The following is a 16,728-nucleotide window of genomic DNA, read 5'->3' on the forward strand; positions in this document are numbered from 1 at the left end:
GGATTTATACTGGAAAGTTTCTATGAATAAGATACGTGAGATATCTACTTGCACTGGGTAAATATAGGTCTGTCTGAAACATGATAGTGAAGGATGCATTCAGTATTGTATCCGTGAAATGTTGTTCAACAACACCGAGGTGTGTCTTGGTAGTTCCCGAGGGGTATCGGGTCTTTTAGTGTCTCTCATGCCGAACAACAATTCTATAACAATTGCGAGATTGCGTGGCTTGTAAAACAGGATACACATTGTCTATGGTTTATAAGAAATGGATTGAGGCAAAAGGAAATATATTCCTTATATCTCCTTAAGGACTTCTGAAGTGATGATGTATTCATTAACCAGATCAGGCTGTGGCAGTTTGCTGTGTTGAGAGAAAAGGCTACAATAACCCAATGTAACACTTTGGGGGAGAAAAGAGCAATTAATGATGCCCTCTAGTGGACAAAACTACATGTTAATGTTCAATGACATTTAAGTGAATTTAGCTTCTTGTAATTATTTGTTTATTTATACACATTATCATGTATATATTTATACACTTTATCATTATTTTATTGTTTCCCCCATGAAAATTAGTTTGAGATCCAATAATTTTTTTGTTGAAGACCCTTTTGTTGCAGAGAAAATTTCAAAGTCAGCTTCAGTATCCTGAAATTTATTAATATTTAAATACTATTATTTGGAGTGAAAATAACAATAGACATTTTGTGCAAAAGAACTTGTATACACATTTTTGATGATTATTTTTTGAAAAAGCAATTATATTGTACATTATAAAATATATATATATATATATATATATATATATATATATATATATATATATATATATATATATATATATATAATCCCTCTGTTGAAGACCCCTTTGATGCAGAGAAATGTTCAGTCTGCTTCAGTATACTGACGTTTTATTAATACTTAAATACTATTATTTGGAGTGAAAATAACGATAGACATTTTGTGCAAAAGAACTTGTATACACATTTTTTATTATCATTTTTGAAAAAGCAAATATATTGTACATTATAAAAATATATATATTACAGCTAGAGTAATGTGATTGTAATTTTGATCTTGTAAAAAATATTTAACAATTTATAAAAGTGCACTATACTAATATGTCCTCTGTTTTAATAATTACTTGGTGCAAGTTGTAATGCAGTTATTGTTCTTAAAAATATGGTCCAGTCTTTCATTGAACCAAAAAAAAAAACAGCTACAACAAAATAAGTGCAACAAACAGTCTAAAGCATGTGCCTACCTTTCTAGGTTACAGTCATGTTTAGGAAGTTCAGAATTTCAGGAAACACCACAGTTAGGAAGTCCAGAATGACCCACATCCTGCCTGAAAAAAACTTCTCACTCTCACTATACTGAAAAGAATTGTGTGGGTTCATCCACCTTGTTTTAATTTCAGTAACAAATGAGTCATCGTGTTGAAATAAGCAGGTCCTGGAAAAGCATTCGTGTGGATATATTTGAGGAGGAACATTTAACAGTGCAGTTATGTCCTTGACTTCCCACAGTGAACTAATGTCTTGATAAGATAAGCCATGTTCAGTGGAGCCTTAAGACAAGAAGCCTGAAAGGCACATTAAAAGAGTCTAAAAGTACTGAATATGTCATGTGGGTCCATTAGAATTCAACTTCCTTGGCTATGCGTGGCAGGAGGTTTATTCTAGAGGTCCAGTTTGAGCTTGTCGATGTCGTAGTCATGGTCTTGGTCCAGTTTGGAGAGGGTCTTTCGCACACGCAGAGCAGTGAGTCGAGCTGAAGGGCTTTGGAACCAGCACTCTTTCATAATCTTCGTAACTGCAGACAGGATCTTGACAGAAAAACCCCCAGAAAAAATAGATAATCATTATTTTGTCATTTCTGATGGTCACATGTTTGTCTTGAATATAAGTGCCTGGAGTTCATTTCACATCAATCTACCAAAATAGATACAAAGAGGTGACCCAGATTTCAACTTCAATTCCAAATCAACCAACTTCTCACACAAAACAACAGGATTCTGTGAGAACTGTGTTGATGTGTCATGCTAGCTTTGAAATACGTGTCATATCGGATGTGTATTTCAAAACTGTTAGTTGTTCGCGTTTTTTGGATTTTGAGTAGATACACTGTAGGAAGTGGCAGTCATAAAACAATCTAATATGACAAACAGTTTCAACAAGAGATGTGGACTCAAAGGAAGAATTATTTTCAAGTGCAAAACGCAACAAATTTAGCGACTAGCCTGCAAGTCTGCTACTCTTCACATGGCTGCTGAATAGCTGCTTTTCTTTGTCTTGATTATGGCATTAAGCAGGATCAATGTAAATTTCCATCCATTTTCTATGTTGCATATGCAATAAATATGCTCTCTACAGCAAGCCTAAAATTAAAGCCCACAAGATTCTTTTCAGTGATATCAAAGACTGATAGAATATTTTGTCCCACACACATTTAATGCTTTCCTAACAAATTGCTCCAGATTGCAGCTGTCAAAGCAAAGCCTTGTGTAGATTCTGACTGGAGTCCAAGTCTTCCGAGTCACTGAGTCCGTATTTCTGGCATGTTTGACTATCTTACCGGATGAGAGTGTAGTCGATTGTGGAGACTGGGCCTGTATTGGTCCACACACACCACTTTCTTCATCTCCTCGAAACTGGGGTCAGAGGGCACCACATCAAAGAACGGCGGTCTGTACTCCTCCACAATGCCTGAGAAAACCACAGAATTAAGGGATTTATGTTTTTTTTTTTTACTGACAAAAATGCAGATGTGTGCCGAGACTGAAAGTCTCTTCTGACCATATCTATAAAACAGTGGTTTGGGAGTGTTAAGGTTGGCAGTACTAATACTTCTGTGGGAGGATGACTGGAAATTATCCAGGGAGTCTATGAGCAGCATATGGCAGCTGACATTATGGGGTAAAAAGCTACACTGAGACCATTAAAAAAGCAAATTTTTTTTTTTTTTTTTTTACTTAAAACAGAAGTTCATATAAAGAAGTGTTTTAAAATGCAAATTGGAAGCTTACATATTTACACACTACACTTTAAAAAGTTTGGAGCCTGGTAAGATTTTTTTTTTAATTATAGAAGTTAATTCTTTCATTCAGGAAGGAGGCATTAAATTGATCAAAAGTGACAGAAATTTATAATGTTACAAAAGCTTTCTATTTCAAATAAATGCTGTTATTTTGAACTTTATGTTCATCAAAGAATCCTGAAAAAAATGCATTACAGTGTCCACAAAAATATTAATAATATTAATGCTGCTAAAAATTCTGTTTTGCCGTCACAAGAATAATTTACACTTTAAAATGTATTCAAATAAAAACAGTTATTTTAAATTGTATTGCCAGTTAAATTAATGCAACATTTGTGAACAAAAGACTTCTTTCAAAAACAAAAAAATCTTACTGATATATCCTGTACTACAAGAAAGATGCATTTGACTAATGTTTCACAGTACATAGTACATAAAAATTATATATGAAGGATTTATTAAATGCTTCTTAAAAAGTGAGTGTGTGTGTGTGAGAGAGAGCGAGAAAAGAGAGAGAACAAGCGCATCTGGACTACATGAGCGGGAGTGCTGACACCAGATAAGATTGTTTATAATTATTGGGCCGCTAATCGTGGGTGGATAGAGGAGACAGACGTACCCATGGAGAAAAAACTGAGGGAGGGATGGAGGGGAAGTAAGACGAAGAAAAAAATAAATAGAGAAGTCTATCACATCTATCGGAATGGTGAAAATCGTTGCTTAGCAACAGAAGGCAGAAAGTTAGTTAGAACATTGAGATCCTGCAGTCAGATAATTTTTCAATGAAACGTTACCCAATTATTATTTGATAAGTCTCTGCATATTAAAGTTTTTGGTATCAGTACTGTATGTAACATTTTGAAGCATAATTAAAATTAATTCCAAGTCACAAGAGCACAGAATAGCAGTGGTGCCACCAAATAAAGTTAAAGAATTACCCCATCTTACCATTTACAATAGTTCGACGAGTTATCTCCCACAAGACGAGACCTAGGGCCCAGATGTCAGTTTGTTTATAAGACTCAAAAACGTCAACACGAATACTCTCGTCCAAAACCTCCGGTGCCATATAACGCTTGGTTCCCACCCTCAGGTTGTTGCCCACATCCAGATAATCATTAGATTGAGAGTGAATGACAGCCAGGCCTGAGAGAGCACACAGAAGACATTGTTTAAAAAAAAAAAAGTATTTGCTATCAACTGGAATTTCACACTTAATAAAGTATATGATTTGCCAAAGTAAAATAGGATTTTTTTTTACTAAATTGATTTGGCAATAGACTCTTCCATTATGCTAAAGTGTTCTGGGTGGTTGCCAGGGTGTTGCTATAGTTGCTAAGTGTTTTTAGCATGTTTTTATGCAAATTACAATACCAAAGTGCTCTTATTGTTGCCAGGGTGTTGCTATGTGTTTCCTTGTGTGTTCTGAGTGTTTTGGCATGTGTTTATGTGGTTGAAAATGTGCTCTTGTGGTTGTTAGTTAGTTGCCAGGATGTTGCTGAGGTGTTCTGTTTTTATCATGCTTTTATGTGGTTGCAAAGGTGCTTTAGGCATTGCTAGGTGGTTGCTACACATAGACTGTAAAAAAACATGGATGTAGTGCCCATGATGTCACCTGTAGGTTTCTGAAGAGAATTTTTGAAGCTTAAAGTGGGCGGAGCCGGTCGTCGCCATCTTGGCAGCGCGTCACCTTGCGTCGAGCATCAGTAATCGAAAATGGGCAAAGAGGCGGGACGTGGGTGGAGCTGGTTGCTGAAACCACACCCACCTAGCTCGATGGTGGTGACAGCAGTGGCAATCCGTAGTGCCCATGATGTCACCTGTAGGTTTCTGAAGAGAATTTTTGAAGCTTAAAGTGGGCGGAGCCGGTCGTCGCCATCTTGGCAGCGCGTCACCGTGCGTCGAGCATCAGTAATCGAAAATGGGCAAAGAGGCGGGACGTGGGTGGAGCTGGTTGCTGAAACCACACCCACCTAGCTCGATGGTGGTGACAGCAGTGGCAATCCACTTGTCACTCAAGTGGCCATGCCCTTAATTATGCAGAACTTTAAGGCTTAACATAACTTAAACGGATGAGTTATAAAAAAAATCACCCCCCTCACAGTTGTCATGAAGGGCAAAATTAGCTATATAGACCAAAACCACTTTTTGTACCAGGCTGTAAACATTTTTTTTTCTGCTGTAAATTTGGGCATTTTAACATGGGGGGTCTATGGGATTGACTTCCTTTTGGAGCCAGTCTCTAGCGGCCAGTTGATGAATTGCAGTTTAAGTCACTGCCGTGTTGGTTTCAAGAGAGAGAGCGGAAGGTTGCTGCTTGTTGCTACAGTATTTTAGGTGGTTGCCAGGGTGTTGCTATGTGGTTGTGTAAAAGTTTCTGAGTGTTTTTATTTGGTAGCAAAGGTGCTCTGGTATTTTAGCATGTGTTTATGCAGTTGAAAGGTGCTCTTGTGGTTGTAAGGTTGTTGCCAGGGTGTTTTCATCCGATTGCAAAGGTGCTCTGGTGGTTGTTAGGTTGTAGGTACAGTGTTTTGGGTGGTTTCCAAGGTGTTGCTAATATGCAGTTGCTTAAGTGTTCTGATTCTTTTAATGTTTTAATTTGGTATCAAAGGTGCTCTGGTGGTTGTTAGGTTGTAGGTACAGTGTTTTGGGTGGTTTCCAAGGTGTTGCTAATATGCAGTTGCTTAAGTGTTCTGATTCTTTTAATGTTTTAATTTGGTATCAAAGGTGCTTTGGTGGTTGTTAGGTGGTTGCTAGTAAGGCTGGGTTTTGACACAAATTTCACAATACAGTATATACTGTATATCACATACAGTACATGCAAATTTTCTCAAGGAAAAGAGTCAGTTGGTACTACATTACTATAATATTGAAGGTTAAAATTAACGGATTTATATACAAATGCTTAAATTACACTCAATGAAGATTTAATAATAATAAAGTTCCAATTACAAAATGATATTTCTAGTCTAATTAATTTTTGAAATATAAACATGGTGGCTGTCATAAAAACTGATGGATTTAATCAAACACAAATTAAACATTGAAGATGTTATATGGTGCATATATTTGGCAAAATGCCACTCTCTAGAGTTCATTTTTCTAGATGGCTAAAGTTTAGGGTCACCGATGTTGTTTGGTATGTTTGTTTCTGAGGTAAATTAAGTGACATTGTTTACAAGCTTTTATACTGACGAATTTGCGCGGTTGAACCACTGATTTAGCAATTACATGAGACAGGATATGGATTTCAGTAAGTTGTACTCTTTCTTTTAACAAACCTTCTGAAGTTTATTCATGTTTATTTTGTGCTGAAACTGTTATTTGCGCTGCCACTTCTCTTGAACTGAGGCGCTACAGCGATCTGTCACTCACTCCACATTAGACAGCGCCAAAATGGCATTTATTGTTTGAATACTGTAATAAAATGGACAGAATTTGAAATCTGAGACTTTGTTTTATATCAAAAGTAACAAAGCACAAAGCTTATTGCGATTTATTGGATGGGAGTTGTGCTTACTGCGCTACTGTTCCGTTCATTAAATGAAAACAGGCTAGACTAATCGACAATCGATTTTTATCAATATTGTTTTGCAAATATGGGAATCGATTAAAATCGACAAATCAATATTTTTTACTCAGCCCTAGTTACTACAGTGTTTAAATTGGTTCTGAATGTGTTTATCATGTTTTATGCTGTGTGGTTACTTAAGTGTTCTGAGTGTTTTAGCATGTTTTTATTTGACAGCGAAGGCGCTCTTGTGGTTGTTATGTGGTTGCTACAGTGTTATGGGTGGTTTCCAGGGTGTGCGGTAGCTCAAGTATTCGGAATATTTTTAGCATATTTAGCATAAGGTCTTCCGGTGGTTGCTATTGTATTTTGCTAGATGATTACTAATGTGTCCCACCCCAGGACCTTAAAGCCTCAGTGATGCTCTGGTAATCAAAACACATCACCCCTCATCAAACAGGACAATGTGAGAAGTCATTCATTTCTGTATCAATAATGGTTTGGAATGTGTTATGTGCTAAAGACTCTTCTGTTTTTTTCCTAATTTCTCACCCAGGTCTGCGATGCAGCACTGCCCATTTCTCTTCACCAGAATGTTGCGGCTCTTCAGGTCTCGGTGTGCAATGGCCGGTTTGCCCTGCGTACTGTGGATCTCAGTGTGGAGGTGCACAAGGCCGCTGGCGATAGACAGGCACATGCGCAGGCAGCCCTCGGGGTCCAGCGTGCTGTACTTCAGGAAGTCATAAAGGGAGCCCAACTCATGGAAGTGTGTGACCAGCCACAGCTGAGTGCTGGAGTTTTTAGACGTCATGTCTGATGCTATGAAGCCTGATAGCCGGACAGAGAACGTGTAAGAGAGAAATATTACATTTTGAATCAAACGTTGTGTAATGCTTGGGTAAGTCAGAACATATTGTGGCTGCAGCAGAACGATCCCTTACAACACAAACAATGAAAAATGCAGTGTCGGTGGAACTTACCCAAAATGTTTTCATGCCTTAGTTGGACTGTGTTGTAGATTTCAGTCTCTCTAAACCAGGACTGTTCATCACGAGAGGAGAAAATTTTGACAGCCACACTCTCTCCCATCCAGGTGCCTCTCCATACCTCTCCATAACGCCCTTTACCTGTCAGAAACGTTCAGAGGGGAACATTAATCATGAAATTAGATGCATATTATAGTGGTGTATAGTGATTATCAGTGCACTGTTGCATTATTATTATTTTTATATTTCAAAATATAATTTTATAATAATAAAGTTTATAATAAATATGTTATAGATAATAATAATAATAGTAATAATAATGTTGTTACAATAAATGTTAATAGTTATTTTTATTAAATTATTATTATTAATAATAACAACAGCAACAATATTACTACTACTACTACCAATAATAATAATAATATGATTTAAATTAGTGTAATCTTTAAGTTTAATCTGTAAGTGTAAAAAAGTATTTATTAAATTATGGTAGCATTTAAAATATTAAAGTATTTAAATGTAAGGTACATTTAAATCAGTATGCCACCACCCTCTCATTCACATTCAATATTGTACAGCATGTATTTAAAAAAGAAAAGTATGCACCATGACACATCTCAAACTCCTAGACTTCATAGCATCACCCTGCAGTTGTTTCAAGCTCTGCCAATGCAGCATTGTGTAATGAATAAGATATGAATGTTCTCTCACCAACACACTCAACCAGAGAGATCTGTCGCGCCATGGTCCTCTGCACCAGATAAGGCAGGCCGGTCCCACTGCCTGACGTACAAAACTCATCAAATATATCCTAAAAAGGAGAATTACACACACTCAGATTACCAACCAGCTGAAAAATCACACACAATTTGAATCACAATTTAGAGGAACATTTTGCTCAGAGGCTGCTCTGAAGACTGAATCTCAGTTCTAACTAACAAACTAAAACTAACTAAAAAACGTTGTCTCAGATGTTTCTCCTCTTTTGATTACAAACTTTGGTATCTTAAACACAGTTTATGACATTGTGAGACACATTTGAGATTACAAGGGTATCTTCTCCATAGATAACATTTTCTCTCCATTGAATCTCATTGTTGTCTTTGAGAAACAACAGAGATTTTTCTCTAATGTAAATAAGAGTGCAAAAATCAGATAATAATCATTAAGATTAGCTCATTACAAATAATGACGTGAAGATACTGAGATCAGTGAAAAAGCTGTGAATGCCACCCAGCAGTAGTGTTTTACACCATATGTTGGGTCCCCTCCACTGGGGACTTTGAGCATGGAAGTGTCGTGTTCCACCAGCTGGTGGTGCTGTCGCCTCGTACGCAGCCACAACACGAGCCCACAGGCTGCCATCGACAACACCAGCAGCACCAACAACGGCACTCCCACCAGAAGAATCACTCTGATGGGCTTTTCCACTGGAAACAGACACAGCAAACAGTAACATCACTGTACCAGACCAGCTGAAAAAACTGTGCTGCATAGCCACATTTTATGTTCTTTTAAAAGATTCAACTTTGGCATGAAAATGTTGTGTTCAGCATTCCTACTGTTATATAGTGGCCTCAAAATGAATTCGGACATTTCTGGAGACTCAATCACTTAAAAAGTATGAATATTGCTGCATTAGATGTAAAGTACAAAAAGTTTTCTCATAGCTTCGTAAAATTACGGTTGAACCACTGATGTCGCATGAATTATTTTAACGATCTCCTTGCTACGTTTCTGAGCCTTGATCGTGTAAGGATTCTTGCCGTCTATGGGAGGGTCAGAGAGCTCTCGGAATGCATTAACATTTTCTTAATTTGTGTTCCAAAGATGAACGAAGGTCTTACAGGTTTTGAACGACATGAGGGCGAGTAATTAATTACATAATTTTAATTTTTGGGTGAACTATCCCTTTAAACATAAGTTTAATTAAACCATGGCCAAACACCAATATAACAGTAGGAGTCGGCAGAGAGCAAACTTCTATAATGTCAGGCCAACCAAGGCAAAAGAGTCTTTAATTTTACTAATTAATTGCTGTATTAACTGTAAAATGAGTAACTGTTTTCTGAGCTAAAAAAATGACTTACCTGTTTTTTCAGGCACAATGAGGTTTGCATTGCAGAGGTGTGTGAAGCAGCACTTGGCATACAATCCGGGTACATCAGGCACATGGCACTGCTCGTTGGTGGGAAAACAGCCCCTGACTACCCGCTCATGGACCGAACTGTAGAAGCAAATAGGGCCCCAGCAGGTGTTGTTTACACAGGCATATGTGTTCTCACAGCTGCACTGTAAAACACCCTCCTCGCCTTCATCTATGGACAAGAAAGGGATAATGTAAGTAACAATTTTATGTGTGAATAACATTACAGTATTTCAGTTGATTGTATATACAGTATATAACAGCATACTCACCATTTTCTGGGGGAGAGTCCGTCAAAACGTGATCTGAAAAAAGAAACGTGTTTGTTTGCAACCGTGTCTAACAAGATGTCGAAGCAGAGCAGGAAGATACATACTTCTTCTGGCTTATTGTCTACTCAGGAAACAAATATCTACATCACCCGGCTGGTTTTCATGCAACACTCAGAAATATGCATACATAAAATTTTGTGTGACTGTCTGCAATTATATAACCTCACCTGCGAGAGTTGCGTAACTCCTTGAATACACCAAAACAAACAGTACAGCGAGCATCTCAGAAGCCTTCGTGTCTAAGAAAGAGGGAATAGAGGATAAGAGCGAGCAATTCGACACAAAAAAACACTTCCAGCTCCTTCCATTTAATCTTATGTATATATCCCATGCTCCCTTGCACCATCCTTCGATGATCTGGCATTTACAAGGCATCGCTCCATGCTGGAATCATATAATGGCGTAATCATACAGTGATATGTAGTGTTGGAATCTCTTTACAAGCCCTAATGGAAAAAAGCACAATATCCCCTGTCTGCACCAAAGGAAGTCACGAGTTAAAGGACGACAGATGGAGAGGGTCCAGTCAGTCTGTCTGCATTGCAATTATAGTCAGAATGGGTGGGAGAGGGCTTTAGTGGAGGCCTCGCTCTCATCTGTGCCGCTGGTCCTCGCAGACACTCTGGCTGCTGCACACACAGAGTAAATATTGATGGCTATACTTCCTCCCATTCAGAGGCCGCACCCGGCTAGCCGGCCAGATACTCTAGATTGCTTGTTCCTCTAGGTCTGGAAGTCGACTGGTCACGCAAGCAAAATGGCTGAGTGAAAACATATTATATGAAGAAGATGGAAAACCTGCATGCTGAAGTGTTGGCCTTCAAGGCCAAGGACACTTTCAACAAGCAATTGTTTTGTTGTATATAGATTATTTATCAAATTATTTCACTAAAATTTTCTAAATATTACATGAAACATGTAATATATGAAATATAAATATTTGAATACTAATATATATTTAGATTTTTTGTTTTTAGACCTGTATGAAGTACATTTTCTTTTCTTGACATTAATGTCTTTTATCTAATCTATCTAAAATATTTCTGTTGTTTAAAATTTTGAAATTATATAAAATGTTTTGAATATAATACATTTTGTTTTTTGTTTATATATAATTCTATATATTTTTTTATTGTATTAAACTAATGATATTAATTATTAAACTAATAATTAATACTAAAATTTACGTATAAATATTTTTACTGTTAATATTTCGTTTTTGGTCATATATATATATATATATATATATATATATATATATATATATATATATATATATATATATATATATATATATATATATATAATAATTCTGAGAAAATCTCTAATCTCTAGCATCGTTGCATAGATGCCTGTTTGTTTGCTTTTTTTTTTTTTTTTTTAAATCTAAAGCAATGACATTCATACATTTTTAACTGATCAAGTGTCCCAAATTGTCCGAATTCATTTTGTGATCACTATATAACAGTAGGATGCTGAAAACAACAGAACATTTTGTGTAGCCCCAAAATAATTAACTATAATTAAAGTAGGTATACTATATACTTATGTGATGTCATGGAAAAACAGAGTCAGCCATGATGTTTTGAAATGGATCGGTAATTAGAGCCAGAGTTGATGTGAGTTGATCCTTTCCTTCTGAAGAAATATCATATGCATAAAACTGCCTTCAGCAATATGTGTGAGAAGTTTCCTTGAATGTTTAATCTATTTAATCCGTGACATTTGTTGCTATCTGCAATACATTTGATATAAATGAATGGGATGCAAGCCCACACACAAATAATGGGTAACTAGAAATGATGATGACCACTTCTTGATATAGAAACACATACAGTGAGATTCCAGGATGAGTCACTTTGTCTGAGAAGTAGTCTTTTAAGTCTTCCATTTAAGCCCACCAGTGTAAGCGCAGGTGGGTCAGTGTAAACAACTTTGTCACGTACGCTTAGTGCACAAAAAAATGGGTAATTGCTAGGCCCTCTGGGGCACATTTAAAGCGGAAAATCACCCCACCCTTTTGGAAATGCTCTCTTCTCTCTGGGTACACTGATCTTTATTTCCAAGCTGCCAGGATGTTTCTCAAATCAGATAGTGTCTGTCTTGAATCAAAGCCTAAAGTGAACATGATGAAATGCGATTCCTGTTTGAATGGCCTGCTTGTCAGCATTCTCTCTGAGACCCATGGGAACTAACTGCACTTTCTAATTCTCCTTCCACTTTTCTCAGGACTCATTCGCTGAAATGGAATAAACCCCTTGGCTGCTCAGAATTTTGTCATTTATATTTACATTTATGTTACTGTTATTTCTAATACTAACTACACTAGAGTGACTTACCCTGTTGGGTAGTGTGACTATAGAGAATGCTTTTTTATTTTAACATTTTGGGTTACAATTTTTATGAATGCATAAGTGACAGTGAACCGTTTTACTCACTTTTTTGCATTCACTAGTTCATTTTAAGCTATGAAAAATATGCATGTATAATGATAACAACTATAAAAGAATGAGCAAAATTCAATTAAAAATAGTTCAGAATCAGATGGCGTATAGCATGTCACTCTGTAGGACCTCCCAAAAGTATAACTGCCCATAATAATCAATATTGTTAACCTGAAGAAATGAATCAAGAGTTTGACTCAGGATTTTGAAATAGTTAAGGGGAAATTCAGCATTCAGCAGCATATACTGTATCTGACTCCATCTTGCAGCTGTTGGAACTTGCCTGTTTTGGCTGCAGTTAAAAACGACTGGTATGCCTCAACGTATTTGTAAGCACCAGCATTTCACAGTTACAGAGATAAATGAACTGACCTCACGGTTTATGACAACTAGATATGGGTTTCATTTATAGCTCTGTTTGTGTCAGTGAGTGCAACAAGGATTCTTGTAAAACATGACGTGCAAAGACGTCTACACAGAATGCTGGTATATTTAAACTATTGTAATGGTAATTAAGTTATTTCAATTATTGTAGTAGTTAATTCTAATACTTAGGCAATGTGCTATATGATGCAGCCCACATTTATTAGCACATTATTGTATGACAACATCGCCCAAGTCTCAGATACTGCATCATTATTAGACATTACACACACAAACATTTAAAAATGACTGAGCTGAAACTCATTTTTAATACCCTTCTGTTATCAACTCACCTGTAAAGAGAACATTTCTCTCATAGAAATTTAAAGAGGGAAAAACGACTATGATTTGTGTTTTTCAACTTGCTGTGGTTCTCTCTTTCTTTAAATAATAAAATTGCTGCTAAATTTCAGTTACTTCTGCCCCTTCACAATGAAAGAGCTCTCACCTTAGCATTTATCAAGTATTCATGACCCTTTCATTCAATACGTTATCAATTTTACACGATAAATAGTATTCATATAGCTTAATAAATTACGGCACGTTAATCATAAGAGCAATCTCAGAGAGAGAGAGATACAAAAAAAGGAGAGATTAGTAAAACATGAAGGGTGGTTTACCTGGTTTTCGTCTTGCGCTCACTCACGAATTAAGTTTATCAAACTTCATCTGTTTATGAAACTCGTCTCTCATTACTCAAAACAAAACTATTATCTCCTAACGGCGACTATAGTGAATTCAGCGGCGCAAGTCATATCCAGATGTGCTGAATCCTTAACTTTTTCCACATCCTGCACTCTCGGTGTAAACTCTATAGTTAAACTCTTTACAGTTCAGTTTTCATTCACTCACAATCCGAGCAGTCCTATTTCCTCAAGTGAAATATTGCGTAGATCGCCGTAACGCAGACCACAACGAGTCGTGGCATAGACCTATCTCCAGTCAAATCTCCAGTTGATAAACCGAAAACAAGCAACTGCGTCTAGTCTTCTTCCGCTTGGAAATAAACATTCCCTGATCGACTCCTGACGACTCCATCTCGATAAGTGTAACGCAAACTTTGAGCAATATTCTTGATTTAGGGGTTAGATTACAGATTTTAAAATCTACAGTTTTGTCCCACCCCTCATTGTCTAATCCGGAGTTCACTTGGAATGTGCTCTCATAGCTGTTTTCCTGTTGCTGCAAGACCTTTCATTTTTTTCCACGTCTGTCTTTTTCTCATAGCTGATTGCTTATTAATAGAACTTCATAGAGGATTCATGCTTCTGAGCAAATCGCATCTCAAAAGTGATCTCCATAATCCAGTTTGTGCTTTTCACTTGAAAATGAACGAAGTATTGTATTATAGCTTAAAATAAATGGATTAATTAAAAAATATATATTTTTGTTTATCATTGAAGTTGTCATTATGGGTTTGAGGTTGAAGTTGTCTTTCAGGGTTTTTGGGTGGTGTGTAGCCCTAATCTGAAAGATCTGAGCTGGTAACCAAAAGGAAACTAGGATTGAAACATTGCAAGGTTTTAATAATGAACGGCTATTTTCTGGAAATGCCAGTAATTCAGTTCAGATCTAGAAATCATATAACCATTCAAAAATTTGGGGTTGCTAAAATTTTGTAATGTTTTTTAAATAAGTTGCCAAGGTTGGATTTATTAATCAAAAATACAGTAAAAATAGCAATAGCAACTTTTGTGATGGCAAAGCTGAATTTTCAGCATCATTACTCCAGTCATCTGTCACGTGATCGTTCAGAATTATTCTAATATGCTGATTTGATGCTCAAGAAACATTTCTTATTATTATCAATGTTAAAACAGTTTACAAACAGTTTTTCCAGATTCCTTGATGAACAAAGTTTAAAAGAACAGCATTTATTTGAAAAATCTTTTGTAACATTATAAATGTCTTTACTGTTATTTTTGATCAATTTAATGCATCCTCTGCTGAATGAAAGTCTTATTTAAAAAAATCTTTGAACACTACTGTACATTCAAGTATAATAGAATAAGACCAAATTCTGGTCAAAATCACAAAATTGCATCATAACAAATGGCAAAGGTGAGAATATTCATGTCTTCATTTATTCAGAATATGAAGGATATGTATATGCAATTGTAAGTTCATTTTCGAAAACATCATTGTGATAAGCAAAACTGGTCCATAAATTGCTTTTAAGTAGACTGGACACAGATGGACAGTTGGTTTATTTGATGGGACACTGCTGAGGGCAGGGCAGCCTGAGGTTATGGTGACATCTCCCTTTAAAGCTTGAAGTCTCCAATATGGTCCAATGAGGCGGAGAGGAATCTCAGTAAACCGCATGACGGCTCTTATAGATATGATGGAAACAAAAATCCCATCTTTCATTCATTACAACATAATCAAGAAATAAGTTCCAAGAATAATATTAATTTAAGACTGCATCATAACACACAAGAGAAAATGTTTCTTTCTTGGCTGGTGTTTTCTGACACAGCTGGCACCCCTCAGATCTGAGGAGAGGAGAAGAAGAACTGTTATTTGAACAGCATTTGTGTATTTATTTTCCCTGTTCCCATGATATGTGGGATTTTGAGGTCTGTCTTTTCTCAGACTTCTATTAACAGCAGCACACACTAACTGTTTCCACATGACTGATTGAAATCCTTTTTGCTGAGAAATTATTTTGAGCATGGGACAACAACTTCCCTTTTTACCACTTCTTTAAATGAATCAGAATAATTAATTCTCTAATATTCTCAAATGTTTAAAAAAAAACTTGCAGGTCTGAAATGTATGATGCTTTGTTTGAAAAAATGTAAAGGAATAATTCAGGAATAACTGACGATGGGACGTTCGTCAGCTAATCAGATTTAAGCATTCAGTGGCCCCGTAGTACAACCAAAATAAACTTTTACTTAAAATGTATTCACACTCAGGCCATCCAAGATGTAGATGAGTTTGTATCTTCATTGGAACAGATTTAGAGAAATTTAGCATTATTAGCATTATATCACTTATGGATCCTTTGCATTGAATGGGCGCTGTCAGAATGTCCAAACAGCTGATAAAAACATCACAATAATCTACAAGTAATCCACACGACTCGAGTCTATCAATTAACATCTTGTGAAGGGAAAATTAAAATTAACATCATTAAGATGTTTTGAACTTCAAACCATTGCTTCCGGCTATAATATTGCGTATTCCAGTGAAAAAGTGGTCTCGTCTGAATCAGGAGAGGAATATGCACAGATCAAGCACCATTTACAAGTGAAAATAGTCCAAAACCGTTCTAAACAAATATATTGGTGGATTTTGAGGACAATAGGGGGTGGAGTTTTTAACTGAAGTAAGCATTATTATAGATTATGCACTGGTATTTTGCCAGAAGTGGTGGTTTAAATTTAAAATGCCTTGATGGATTTGTTTCTTATAAACACACAGCTTTTCACTAGACTAGTCATTTGGATTACTTGTAGATTATTGTGATGTTTTTGTGTTTTGTGCTGTTTGGACACTCATTTTGGTGGCACCCATTCACTGCAGAGGTGAGAAAGTGATGTAATGCTGATGTAATACTAAATTTCTCCAAATCCATTATGCCAATGGTACACCTATCCCTCACAGTTTTTCTTTCATTCACATTAAATTAAATATGGCATCTACCTCAAATAAGGTCCATTAGGCCCTCATATCGCTGATATTTTTTCAATTGTAAGCTACACACAGAAGAGCAAATCGGATTCAGCAGTTTATTTCAGCATATTCCCCATTCAGAAAAGGAACAGCAGGACATGATACTGAAAAAAAAAACTATTGTGAAAAAACTGTTGTGTCCTCAAAAAGTTTTGCCCAGCCT

The 16,728-nt window shown here is 36.3% G+C and overlaps 1 protein-coding gene across 2 annotated transcripts; it reads right to left on the minus strand.

Annotated features, from left to right (window-relative positions):
* Nucleotides 1-1,174: 1,174 nt before the first annotated feature.
* On the minus strand, nt 1,175-13,948 carry LOC107570535 (activin receptor type-1-like). 2 transcript variants are annotated; one of them, XM_016256773.1, is made up of 11 exons: nt 13,505-13,948; nt 10,185-10,256; nt 9,958-9,990; nt 9,630-9,857; nt 8,791-8,969; nt 8,251-8,350; nt 7,534-7,680; nt 7,106-7,381; nt 3,991-4,188; nt 2,581-2,711; nt 1,175-1,831 (listed from the first exon to the last, which is right to left on the minus strand). In XM_016256773.1, the coding sequence occupies exons 2-11, from the start codon at nt 10,237-10,239 to the stop codon at nt 1,685-1,687; spliced, it is 1,494 nt and encodes a 497-aa protein (XP_016112259.1). In that variant the 5' UTR covers nt 10,240-10,256; nt 13,505-13,948; the 3' UTR covers nt 1,175-1,684. The 2 variants fall into 2 exon arrangements, with proteins under 2 accessions (XP_016112259.1, XP_016112253.1); XM_016256767.1 differs by lacking the exon at nt 13,505-13,948 and having other exon boundaries at nt 10,185-10,831.
* Between the last annotated feature and the right edge of the window lie 2,780 nt (nt 13,949-16,728).

Source organism: Sinocyclocheilus grahami, unplaced genomic scaffold, assembly GCF_001515645.1.
Source record: "Sinocyclocheilus grahami isolate Dianchi unplaced genomic scaffold, SAMN03320097.WGS_v1.1 scaffold29.1, whole genome shotgun sequence".
NCBI lineage: Eukaryota > Metazoa > Chordata > Actinopteri > Cypriniformes > Cyprinidae > Sinocyclocheilus > Sinocyclocheilus grahami.

Coding starts and splice junctions, on each gene's coding strand:
- LOC107570535 (XM_016256767.1), bottom strand. CDS start 10,392: ATGCCTTGTAAATGCCAGATCATCGAAGGATGGTGCAAGGGAGCATGG. Junction 8,351..8,790: donor GAGGGGACCCAACATATGGT/GTAAAACACTAC, acceptor TCTCCTTTTTAG/GATATATTTGATGAGTTTTG. Junction 7,681..8,250: donor CTCTCTGGTTGAGTGTGTTG/GTGAGAGAACAT, acceptor CGTTTCTGACAG/GTAAAGGGCGTTATGGAGAG.